Source organism: Crotalus tigris, unplaced genomic scaffold, assembly GCF_016545835.1.
Source record: "Crotalus tigris isolate CLP2741 ecotype Arizona unplaced genomic scaffold, ASM1654583v1 scf7180000024391.5723578, whole genome shotgun sequence".
Classification (NCBI taxonomy): Eukaryota; Metazoa; Chordata; class Lepidosauria; order Squamata; family Viperidae; genus Crotalus; species Crotalus tigris.
In genome coordinates, this window is record NW_024100561.1 from 1007018 (window position 1) to 1020699 (window position 13682).

The following is a 13682-nucleotide window of genomic DNA, read 5'->3' on the forward strand; positions in this document are numbered from 1 at the left end:
CCAATGAGGAAAGCCAAAGCAAGGGTTTACCCATCAGGAATATTGTAGTAATATCCAACTATATATCATGGTGCCAGGCCAAACAGGTTCTATAGTAAATTTACTGTGTTCCTAGAAGCCATTAGAGTCTGGATCGGAAAGTAGGGATTGAGACTTAATCCCTTCAAGACAGAGGATCTTTGTGGTTATGACTAAACAATTTTATTTTATTTATTTTATTTTTATTTATTAAATTTGTTTGATGTTCATCTTGCTGCAAGGTGACTCTGGGAGGCTTACAACAGTAAAAGCAATAAAACCATACAGACACTTATATCTAACTACAATAGAAATACGAATTCCAAGAGAAATTCATCTTTGATTGCCCCATTCTGAGGTAGTTTGCAACTGAGTCTTCCTCAATTCATTCAAAATCTTATAAAGCTGTAGGTTGGGTTATTTATGAGAACATATTCTCACATATTCATCCATTCAATCTAGTTGAAAAAGGTAAAAAAAAAAACAGGTACTGTTTGAAAACGCTGGCAAATCAGGTTTAGTAATTGGCATTTTTTATCACCACTCCCTACTTTGAAATTCCCTTTCCACAAAGATCTGATCTGTTTCTTCACAGGAAGAGGGCATGGTATGACTGAACAGCTGAATTTGGTGGATGCATGTTTATGTACATTTTCTTTTGTATAATTTTGACACTGATTTGGTTTATTTAATGGGTAGATTTATACATTCTTTTTTAATTTATTTGCTTTTTTGCTTTTGCTTAGTGATATTTCTGATACAGTTAGCCACCAGAGGCTTTGGAAATGGACAGTATATAAAGAAAATAAACTATGGAAAAGGTGGCCTAAGTAGTTTGGATGTCAACTTTCTTAGGCTATCTTAGATCATTTTGTCAGTTTAAGCCCAATATCAATCTACTTCAATATAAATTAAATAAAATATTAAGAAATATTAGGATGAAGGGAAAACTTTAATGAGATTTGAGCAATTAGTTTAGCATCTCTTTTAGATAAATAAACAATACAATTTGGAACCTTGAAATACAGTGAGGGAAAAAGTTATTTGATCCCCTGCTGATTTTGTACATTTGCCCACTGACAAAGAAATGATCAGTCTATAATTGTAATGGTAGGTTTATTTTAACAGTGAGAGACAGAATAACAACAAAAATGCAGAAAAACGCATTTCAATAAAGTTATAAATTGATTTGCATTTTAATGAGTGAAATAAATATTTGACCCCTTCGCAAAACATGATTTAGTTGTTGATGGCAAAACCCTTGTTGGCAATCACAGAGGTCAGACATTTCCTGTAGCTGGCCACCAAGTTTACACACATCTCAGGAGGGATTTTGTCCCACTCCTCTTTGCAGATCCTCTCCAAGTCATTAAGGTTTCAAGGCTGATGTTTGGCAGCTCGAACCTTCAGCTCTCTCCAGATTTTCTATAGGATTAAGGTCTAGAGGCTGGTTAGGCCCCTCCAGGACCTTAATGTGCTTCTTCTTGAGCCATTCCTTTGTTGCCTTGGCCATGTGAATACTCATCCATGACCCATTTTCAATGCCCTGGCTGAGGGAAGGAGGTTCTCACCCAAGATTTAATGGTACATGGCCCCATCCATTGTCCCTCTGATGCACTGAAATTGTCCTGTCCCCTTAGCAGAAAAACACCCCCAAAGCATGTTTCCACCTCCATGTTTGACGGTGGGGATGGTGTTCTTGGGGTCATAGGCAGCATTCCTTCTCCTCCAAACACAGTGAGTTGACTTGATGCCAAAAAGCTTGATTTTGGTCTCATCTGACCACAACACTTTCACCCAGTTCTCCTCTGAATCATTCAGATGTTCATTGGTAAACTTCAGACGGGCCTGTACATGTGCTTTCTTGAGCAGGGGGACCTTGCAGGTACTGCAGGATTTCAGTCCTTCATGGTGTAGTGTGTTACCAATTGTTTTCTTGGTAACTATGGTCCCAGCCGTCTTGAGATCATTGACCAGATTCTCCCATATAGTTCTGGGCTGATTCCTCACTGTCCTCATGATCACTGAAACTCCATGAGGTGAGATCTTGCATGGAGCTCCAGACTGAGGAGGATTGACAGTTATTTTATGTTTCTTCCATTTGCAAATAATTGCACCAACTGTTGTCAGCCTTGTGTAGGTCTACAATCTTGTCCCTGACATCCTTGGACAACTCTTGGATCTTGGCCATGGTGGAGAGTTTGGAATCTGATTGACTGCTTCTGTAGACAGGTGTCTTTTATACAGGTAACAAGCCTAGATTAGGAGCACTCCCTTTAAGAGAGTGCTCCTAATCTCAGCTCGTTACCTGTATAAAAGACACCTGGGAGCCAGAAATCTTGCTGATTGATAGGGGATCACATACTTATTTCACTCATTAACATGCAAATCAATTTATAATTTTATTGAAATGCGTTTTTCTGGATTTTTGTTGTTGTTATTCTGTCTCTCACTGATAAATCTACCTTTACAATTATAGACTGATCATTTCTTTGTCAGTGGGCAAATGTACAAAATCAACAGGGATTCAATCACTTTCCCCTCACTGTACACATAGCAAATATTTCAACAAAAAATGTAACAAAGCAGTATTTATCTGAAATACTGTACTGAAGTGACATCTGTGCTTGAGAGGTGTAATGAATTGTCACAGCCACCTACCTTTGAACGGCAAGAAGTTGTAGGACAAGGTAAAGATGGATGGCATGGAGACATACATGGATGATTACAGTGAAGTCTAAGAATAGTGCATGGCTGTCTGCACTCTTCATCTATGAGGCACTCCCCCTTGTGACAGATCCTTTTACATTTGTGCATTCCACATTTTAACATTCGATCACAGCAAAGACCACAAGAAATATCAGTGAGGTAACAAGGAATATTGCTCCGTAACTGAAATAGAAAAAAAAAAGCAAAGAGATGGATGCCACCTAAATTAGAAAGAAAGTAGTTTAACATGTCAACTTGACTGAAATCTCTAGCAGTCATTATGGAAGCATATATGCCCAAACCAAGGTTGCTGAATCAGTTCATAACAAACTATTTGAAATTTCAGATTACTTTTTTGTAGCGAGATATGCTGCAGTAAGATAAACTCATCTATTTTTTTCTTTTCTTTTCTTCTTCTTTTTATTAAATCAAAGATAACAATAAAATAAACCTATCTAAAAAGTTTATTGCAGAGCTGCACAGAGTTGTTTTTGCGTATCTCAAAAAGAAGTAGGGCAATGCTATGTATGAGGAAAGTGAAAATTTATCACATTTGTAGCTGTGGTTTCATTGACTATTTGAGACTATATTAGGTTTAGGTTTTAATTGAACAGCCAATTAAATACATTCAAAAATGGAGTTTTGATTGTTTATACCTGAAATATTAATTATAGCTCATCTAAAAATTAACTATTAAATATTTTACTTTCATCATTACTTACATTTTATAAATTGTACAATTTTCAGGAAGAAATTAGGAATGAAAAATTTTCTCTCCGTATCATAAGGCATATATTAGAAAAAAGGAAAAAATAATAAAATTTATCCCTAACAAAGGTAAAATACAATATTCACTTACTTCATGCCTTCCCATACACCATTTCTGAACAAGGTATGTACATGGTGGACATTTCTCTTCACTATGACAGGAATGATAAACTATATATACAGAAAAAGGAAATATAAACACAGGAATGCTTTCCAATAACACCTAATGCATTTTAATATGTTATTTCAGCATTCTATTTCCATATTCTACTATTGAAGTATAAGTGTAAGCCAATTTTATGTTTGAATTTACTGTATAAAAACTTCATGAATGTATGAAGTTGCAATCCTATCCAAACTGTGTTTCTTTTTTAATTAAGTCAGCAACCATCCTAACAGTTGAAAAATACTCAGAAAACTTTTCCAACAATAATCTTCATAAAACTAAACAAACATGTCCAAGTATCCAAGTATAAGTATAACAAATTAGCCATAATGTACACATTATCTGTCAGGTATTAAAGAAAAATAAAAACATTCAGAACCATATGGATCCTAAAAACAAAACAAAACTGAAAATCTGTCACACTTGATCGTGATCCAAAAAGCAAAGGATGGCAGTCCTTTATTAGCAAATAAAATCTAAACTGGGGTTTCAGAACAGGCTTAATTTCTCTATTGGAAATTGTGGCATTGTTTTCAATTAGAACATGCTCTGTGGCTTCTCCAAAAGAAACTAGTTCAAAAAGACATTTCCACTTTTCTATCAACAGTTCTTGAATTTCTAGTAAAACATCTAACACAATGCCCTTACCTAGTCTAATCAAATTGCACTGATTTGTTCAATAATCTGTGGTAAGACTTGTGCAGCTGAAATTAAACTACTGGATATGACATTCACACAGAGATGAAAATGGGGCTTCGAAAGTAATAGAAGCTTTCTGCTAGCAGAATGACAGCACTGGTTATAAATTGTGATTTCAAAGGCAATTTCAATTTCAACAATCCTAGAATGTTACTCTAATATTTCTGAAATAATCTGATTAAATTATTTTGTTCCCTACACCACACATATGAAAATGTTTTGTACCTTTAGCAAATAAAAAACACTTTAAATGTATACTTTACCTGGATGATCACATTCATGAGGCCTAGTACATGATTTTTTACATTCTGGTGGTCGAGTACCACAAGGTACTGGGGGATAAATCACTGATTCACCACAATAACAAGTTAATTCCTCAAAACCTAGAGGAAAACAAAGGTAAAATAAATTACTTCTCAATATTAATAGGGATATGCAGTATAGATAGTCCTTGATAAAAGAGCCCAAAATGTCTGTTAAGTGAGACATTTGTTAAGTGAGTTTTGCCCCATTTTATGACATTTCTTGCCACAATTGTTAAGTGAATCAATGAAGTTGTTAAGCTAGTAAGCTGTTTGTTAAATGAATCTGGTTTCCCCATTGATTTTGCTTGTCAGAAGATCACAAACGATGATCACTCGACCCCAGGACACAGCAACCATCATAAATATGAACCAGTTGCCAAGCATCTGAATTTTGATCACATGACCATGGGGATGCTACAAAGGTTGTAACTGTGAAAAACAGTCATAAGTCACTTTATTCAGTGCCATTGTAACTTTGAATGCTCACTAAATGAACTGTTGTAAGTCGAGGACTACCTATACTTCTGATGTGGTGCCGTGGTGGCGCAGTAGTTAGAATGCAGTATTGCAGGCTAACTCTCCCCATTGCCAGGAGTTTGATCCTGACTGGCTCAAAGTTGACTCAGCCTTCCACCCTTCTGACATCGGTAAAATGAGGACCCAGATTGTTGGGGGTAATATGCTGGCCTTATAAACTGCTTAGAGAGTGCTGTAAAGCACTGTAAAGTGGCATATACGTCTAAGTGCTATTGCTAATGGTATGTGATATCCAAAAGATGCTTTGGAAAGCCTTGTAGTGCAAAAGTAGTACACCCTGCTCCTTAGTTAGTGTAGAATCTAAGATAAATAATTGAAATGGATTTAGATAATTAGGAATCATGAATACGTGCAGTTCTACACTCAATAACAACTCAAGCACTGTGCCCAGAAAAAAGTAGTCTTGCAATCAACCATTATTAAAACAGTCTGGGTTCTGAGGTTTTGCTATGAGTGGCATTCTGACTTCATTAAGGTATTTTTATAGGTGTAACAGTGAGCAAGACTACAATCTAAATGTAATAGGGGAGGACAGTGCATTCAATAAGAAAACTCCCAAGGAAACAAACTATAAATAGCAGGCACCTAAACATAAATAGATGCCTAAAGCAAATGCCACAGGGCTTAGTCACTAACCTTCATTGGATTATGCATAAAGTACTAAATCATCAAAAGTGTGTTATTCTAAAATAAACTGACAACCTACAGACAATCATGATGAATGCTTACTGGTCTGCCAACACTTTTGACAATTGCCACGGTGACAAGGTTCCTCACATCTGTGGATACCACAATTCAGTTTACGTCCACAAATCAAAGAGCATTTGTGCTCCTTATCCTAAAAAAAATAAAAATAAAAAATAAATTATATAATCAGGAACTAAAAAATGACAAATAATTAGAACTAGACATATAAAATTCTAAATAAGTATCCGGTCAAAAGCATTGGCACATACCTGTCTTCTCCCAATAATGATAGTTGAAAAGTAGTATTTTACAATGAAAATTTGGAATAATATACTGAGATTTTTTTATCCTTTCAAAATAAATTTCTAGCACTACAAGCAAATTGTTTTACCCAGTATCAAAAGGGAAAAATCAAGTGCCAGAAAGCCTTTATATAAAAACTTCAACACTTTGAGGAAGCCTTCTTTAGCTATCACGTCCTTCTTATCAGAAGATGCAAACTGTGGAACAGGGATACTTTAATACACACAGAAAGAGATGTAACATATACAATCCTTCAGATTGGTAAGGATTGCCAGAGCCCAAATTGGATTTTCAATGGGAATGCACTCTCAAGAACAAGATGAATCTTGCAGAGACTCATTTTCAATGTATTAATCTTAATACTGACCATTACAACAAAGGACAGATTATGAAGAAATCTTTAGGTTTGTTACACAAGGTTAGACAAACCTAATTTGGAGCAATATTCTGTTACAGCAATTGAAAAATATTTACCAAGTCATTATATAAATAGGCCAGAACTGCATTTCTATACTGTGTGGCATTTCCAATACCAAAATGCTGACGAGAGAGAACAAAGCAGTCAATCACTTACTGTGAAAAGTTTGTAATTTTTTATTGATAGTCACCCAAATTTGCCCTAACCTGGAATTTAATCTGAGGCAGAACGTAATGATCTATAGCAGTGATGGCAAACCTTTTAGAGACCGAGCGCCCAAACTGCAACCCAAAACCCACTTATGCATCGTCAGGTGCCGGGTGGGTGTGGCCCATTGGGTGGGCGTAGCTACGGTGGGAACAGCAGACTGGGTGGGACTAAAAAGTTCAATCAATTCCAACTTTGCAAGATCATTTTTTTCCCGCGAGAAGTTGAAATTGACTGATTGATTGAACCTTTTTTTTTTTTGTACACAGTGGCGGAGGCCTAAAGCGAAAGGTTTTATAAAACCCAGCTGAAGGCCTACGATGGGGCGACGGCGTGCGTGCCCAGAGAGAGGGCTCTAAGTGCCGCCTCTGGCACCCGTGCCATAGGTTCGCCACCACGGATCTATAGTATACCTTGTTAACCTGGCGTTTTTTCAGTTTGTGAATGTCAAGCATATGGATCAAGATTGGTGTGATTAATGCTACCATATGTTTGCTTGATCACTGCCCCTCCAAGTTGATTAAATCAATTAGAGAGAACCGGGGCTATGATTAAAGAAAGTATTAATGCTTTTTTGTATTTTTCCCCATGAAAAAGAGGCAGTCAGAAAACTAATATTATATAAGACAGTCTTCCCTTGATTCAAAGTGAAACAATCAGTTGATCTCAAATGACTAAGATACTAACTAGTCTTCTAGAAAATGATAGGCATCTGAAGACACATCTGAAAGATAGTAATTATGTGCATCTATTTCACTTATATCTTTAGTTAAAATATGAGACTAAAATTGCTCTGATCATCTTCACTGATCCATGCAAGAAACCAAATGCTCTTGAACTCTCAAATGTTATCATTACTACATTGTGATAGCCTTGTTTATCACTTAACAGAACTAGAAATTGGCAGCCCTGTTTTATAGTGATAGCTCCAGTCCTACATGTTGGACTGTGACCATGAGGTAATCTATTAGGAAATCAGGTTCTGAAATTTACAAGGTTCTGGATAGAGTTGCATCCCGCCTCCCCAGGCAAAAAAAAATAAAACTGCCATTAAGAAGTGTTCCTTAATCCTAGTTGTTCTGGATTTCCAGTAGATGGAACTGGGAAGAAATGTGTCCAAACAATTATACCTAAGATACTAGTTGTTACCATTACAGATAGTTCTCATTTAGCAACCATAATTGGGCCAGGCAACTCCATTGCTAAGGGAAGTGGTTGCTAAGTAGGAAATCATGTGACTGCAACTGTGCTTTCCTTTACTTCACTCTGCCTTTCAGAATGTTCATCCAGTAGAACTGGACTAGCTGGTTAGAAACTGACAAGACTAAACACTTTTATATTTTCCATTTTTTTAAATAATAATTTTTATTGAAATTTAAAAACACAAAATGAAAAACTAATACAAACTAAGTCTATTCCCCGTTGTGTGCTAATAGCTCTACTAGGGTGGGGAGAAGTGGGTCAGGCACAGTATAGATTATTTATATAAATTGTTGGGGGAGGGGGGAAGGTTCAACTATGCCCCACTCTCCAAGTGAAGAGATTGGAGAGCAAAAGATTGCAAGAGACTAAAGGTAGTCCTCAATTTATGACCAGTTGCTTAGTGACAGGTCAAAGCTATGACCAACCCAAAAAAAGGGACTTATGACCTGCATTTGAAGTTCTGATGGTTAGGCAAACTTTGGGAACTTGGAGACCTGGCCGCATTTAAGGATGTATGCAGCGTCCAGTCATGTGACTACATTTACAATGGTTTTGCCAAAAACTAACATTTCCATTTTGGGGCACAACTGTGTCCATAGTAAAACACTGGTTTGCTTAATAGCCACAGTGCCTGCTGAACAACTACTGCAGCAACTGCCACAAAAAAGGTCATTAAATCACACATTTTATGACCATTATGACATACTACTATAATAGGAAGGCTCCATTATAGCCCTATGTCAAGGACTACCTATAAGTAGACATAATGTTGGTTGGGCTGTTTGCATTCAGTGTTGGCACTAGTGTATTGCTTTCAATGTATATGCCCCATTGTGAGACTGCTTGCTCTCTTGCAATCCCTTCTTTTGCTATCTCATAAGGGGGGGGGGGGAACAACAGGTTAGACATAGGACAACACATATTACTGTAATGTGAATCTGCTTACTCTTACAATCCCTTCCTTTGCTATCTCTCAAAGGGGGGAAAAAGGATACCAATAAGTTAGGCAAACACATTACTGTAATGACAATCACATGCCTGAGAGATATTGTGAAGGCCTTAAAGGTGGGCAGTGATTATTTTTCAGCATCATTGTAACTTCAAGTGATTGCTGAACAAGGCGTTCGATAAACAAGGACTACTTGTACTACATTTATCAGCTTTGATGAACATGCCTTTGTTATTGTCAGGTCCAAGTCTAAAGACTATAAAGTGAGATCAAATTGAGTCCAATCTTTTATTTGCTTATATGTAATGGACAGAATCTAGCCAAACTAAAGTTAAAATCTTCTAGCCTACTAGACATATACTGAGAGATTGTAGAATGGGGATATTTTGAACTATTCTCCCCTCCCATCCAGGGGACTGTGCAGTCTCTTAATTTGGACCTGACTAGACAGCTAGGAAGAACCTCTGAAAATCTGTGTTTGATCCTATGCTTTCTGATTTTAGGAAAGGAGTCAAAACAGTTTAGTAACACTTTTGCTTGAGTAGAAATAATGAATAATAACATTAAATATTTCTATTACATTGCAACTGTTTATTGGTTTTTTGTCAGTTATCTTGAATAGTCACTTGATAAAAACCAGAAGTCAAAATATACTCATCAATAATAACAATAAGGAAACTATTTCCAATTCATGTCTTCAACCAATTCAGTTTCAGTCACTAAAAACTAAAAAATGATTTCTTCAACTGATTATTAATGAAATTCAGGATGATAATGCATTCTGGTTATTGGTCAATTTTGCTAGATCCATACAATTAAAATAACAATGTAATTATACTGACACAATTCTTCCTTTCACACATTCATGAACTTACCACACAACATGTTTCATTACATTTGTGTCGTCCACACGACAATTTCTTGTTGCATCTTTTGTCACATAAGAATGGAACTTTAACTTAAAAAAAGAAAATGTTTAAATTATTATTATAAATTGACAGTTACTTAATGTAATTTAAGTAAATGTTTTATGCTCCCCATTATTAGATATATTTAGCCACTGCAAAACCTTTATAATCAAAAGGAAAATAAATAACACTTGCTAACTTCAGAATTCAAAAAGCTTTTTTTAAAAAAATACTGAAAATGTTGAAAAATACATTTCAGTATATTTATTTTGTTGCTTATTCAACATATAATAGAAAGAGAAAAGCTAGAAATTGATTAATAGAAAGAGAAAAGCTAGAAATTGATTAATAGTAATTGCATAGGCTATGTGGGCCTTAAACTTTTAATGGCCAGTAGCCAAAAGTTTCTGTCTATATTATAGCATATAATATTTATTATATGCTAGTATATGATGTTAAAATTATTTACCTTGATTTTTGAGAGAGGCACATGGAACTTCCTAAAAAAGAAAATAAATTGTAAATATTTATAATATCATTCTGATATTCAAGGAAAATAAAGCAGTATGTTGCAATGTGCACTTCAGAGCCTTTTTAATTTGTTTGCAAAGAACAAAAGGTATTCTTTACAGCCAGCTTAACTGTTGCAAAATTCTCTATATTAAAAAATGTTACTGATTCTACAAGGAGTCAGCAAAGTATAGGAAATAGGAAAGTATGCATTTTCTTAATTGAACTGAAACTCACATTTAGAAATCTGAGAAATAGATCATATTTGAATGACTTACAGATTAAATATGACATATACAGTGGATATAGAAAGTCTACACCTGTTAAAATGCTAAGTTTTCAAGATGTAAAAAAAATCAGATCAAGATAGATCACTTCAGACTTCTTTTCACCTTTAATGTAACATATAAACTGTATAATTCAGTTGAAAAACAAACTGATATCTTTTAGAGGAAAAAATAACAATAAAAAATGAATAATTTGGTTGCATGCATATTCACACTCTCTTGTAAGCAGAGATGTGATTGCATTCAGAATCAACCAATCACATTCAAACAGATGATAGTGGTCAATGCACACTTGCCATCAACTAAAGTGACTCTGTTCTAGTAGGATTTTTCTGACATTGACTCAGTAAAAGCCATGATCTACAAAGAGCTTACAAAGCATCCAAGGGACCTCATTATTGGTAGGTAGCAGTCAGGAGACTTGTATTGGATATTGGTGAAAACATCAACAAGTGGAGAAAACATAGCACATCAGTGACATTTACCAAGAACTGAATGTCCCTCCAAAATTGATGAAAAAAAGAAGAAAATTGGTTCAAGACGTTGCCAAGAGACCTACAACAACATTAAAGGAGCTATAGGAATTTCTGACAAGTACTGGTTGCGTACTATGTGTGACAACAATCTCCTATATTCTTCATATGTCTGCGCCACCCAGAAAGTGCTGTAAAGCACTATGAGGCAGTATATAAATACTATTGCTCTTGCCAACAGTCTTTGATGCTATGGTTAATTTTGCTTATCAGTTTTATTGACTCTATTTTCATTGGTCAATGACCAAAATAAAGTTTCTATTTACTTTTACGAGTTATCAAGGTACAAAAATACAAGGAAAATCTTAATTTTGCAAACCCTTAATTAAGAACCTTAAGATGCAATATTTCCATTTAGATATCACCCCCAAATAGATACATTGAATACAATATAGTTCAGACAAGGAGCTTAAAAATAAAATGAAACTTAGCCTACAATTATCTTATTTGTGGCAATTTGTATAATTTGTGAAATGATATTAAGAGAAATTATGCAAATTGCCACATTGATGTAATTTTAAATTTGGAAAATTTCCTCAAATAATCCATTAATCATACACACACACAGCCTTTTGGATCAAATTGCTAAACAGTGTTGCAATGAATAATTAGAAAAGCAATTAATGTTTCATAAATATATTGGAGAAGACACAAAACACAAAAGATTTTACAAGATAAGATTTAAGAATAATCTTGTGCATGAAACGTAGATAGACATAGCAGATTTTATTATCTGCATTTGTAAGGTTTTCATTTTCAACATTCTTATTTTTTATTACCTTTAAATTTAAGGCACATCTGCAGTAGACCTTTGATGTGCGAGAACACTGCCCACATTCGCCTTCATGACAGAGATTTTCACATGTATGCACAGCATCTATGCAAAATTTGAAAAGCATTCCTAATGTAAGTTTTAGTATTCTAAGATATTCCAACTGTGATTTTTATTATTACTCAACAGTCACAACTAAGTCAATTTAGACTTTTTTTAAACAAACAAACAAATGCACTACTTTCAGAACCAATCTTGAAATGCAGTTTTTATTATGTATACAGATAGCTAAGAAAAGATTCTGTGAGGCAGGTTAGGAAGATACCCCCCCCCCCCCTACTACATGTAATCCTCAAATTAAAACAATTGAGAAAGAATTTCTGTCACTAAGCAATGTGGTCATAAAATATAACACTACATGACTACATTGATTAGTAATGACAATTCTGGCATACACTTTTTTTTTATTGAAAAGTTTTATACAAGTTTTTAACAATATCCCCCCCCCCCGAAATAACCCCCTTCCTCCCTCCCCCCCTCACTTCCCAGAGCTGGCTACAGGGTTACAAATAAACAAGCAAATTCTAAATAAACTTATCCAATTATACAAATAACAAAATCAATAATGTGCTTTAACTCGAATACAAAACAAATTTAAGCGAAATAAAAAAAAAACAAAAATAACAATATAAGCAATTCCAAATTAAAAACTAAAAATTATTCATAATCTAAATAATACTTTTTAATCCCATATCAACTCTAACCCATATTTACGCTACATGTAATTTATCCATCTTCTCCACGCTGAGGTGTATATTTCTTTTAAACAACCATTCATCCATAATAAAAAACTAAATTTTCCCTCCAATATAACCCAACCAACAAACTTACATTCGATAAACTTGGCTCTTTGCTTTTTTTTCCCCCCACCCCTAAGTAAATCTATTAATACCCTCCTACTTAAGAAGTTTCAGCAAACCATTCATCTTAATCACTAAAATTCTCACCAACAGAGATCATTAGAATTTAAATTCTTTTACACATTTACCCATAATGTCTCATAATTATTTTTATACACTTTAAATTAAAAATTTATAATATATATACTCCCAAATATTTAAACTTTTCCACTAAATCAACACCTTCTATTATTCTTTTTCTTTACATCTACATACTACACAAATCATTCACTATTCCTTTAAAACATACTAAGTCAAACTACCAGCTAAACCAGCGGTTCTCAACCTGTGGGTTGCGACCCCATTTGGGGTCGAACGACCATTTCACGGGGGTCGCCAAACAACATGATTCGCCATTTTTTCCGCCATTTTCCCCCCCTTTTCCTTAGCTCTGCTACTCCCTCTTATTCTATTGGCTTTCGAAAGCCAATAGAATAGACTCTCTTGAACAGTCTAATTCTATTGCCCTTCAAAAGCCAATAGGAAATGTCCAGGGCTGTCTCTGCCCTGCTGAGTCCGCCAAAAGCCCCAGTCTGCAAACAGTGCTGCAAGGGGAACAGTCTGCAGAGCTTCCCTCCCTGCTGAGCAACTAAAAAGTAAGTAAAAGAGGGCCAGGGGGGGAGGTGGGAGGATGGTGGGCGCAGGGAGGGTTGCTGGCGCGTGTGGGGCCCAGCAGGTGTCTTACCTGCCTTGGGCTGGGCCGGCTGGTCGCCCAGCCGGTGGTCGGCCTGCGCCGCTGCCCGG

At 35.5% G+C, this 13682-nt stretch overlaps 1 protein-coding gene across 2 annotated transcripts in view; it reads right to left on the reverse strand.

Moving 5' to 3' along the window:
• Positions 1–13682, reverse strand: part of NFX1 (nuclear transcription factor, X-box binding 1) — a 43948-nt gene that overhangs the window by 15826 nt on the left and 14440 nt on the right. For both annotated transcript variants that reach the window (XM_039329255.1, XM_039329254.1), the window contains exons 10-16: positions 11987–12084; positions 10347–10377; positions 9845–9927; positions 5932–6040; positions 4624–4743; positions 3587–3666; positions 2680–2910 (exon numbers count right to left, since the gene is read on the reverse strand). In XM_039329255.1, coding sequence (XP_039185189.1) covers positions 2680–2910; positions 3587–3666; positions 4624–4743; positions 5932–6040; positions 9845–9927; positions 10347–10377; positions 11987–12084 — 752 coding nt within the window. The remainder of the gene's footprint in view (positions 1–2679; positions 2911–3586; positions 3667–4623; positions 4744–5931; positions 6041–9844; positions 9928–10346; positions 10378–11986; positions 12085–13682) is intronic.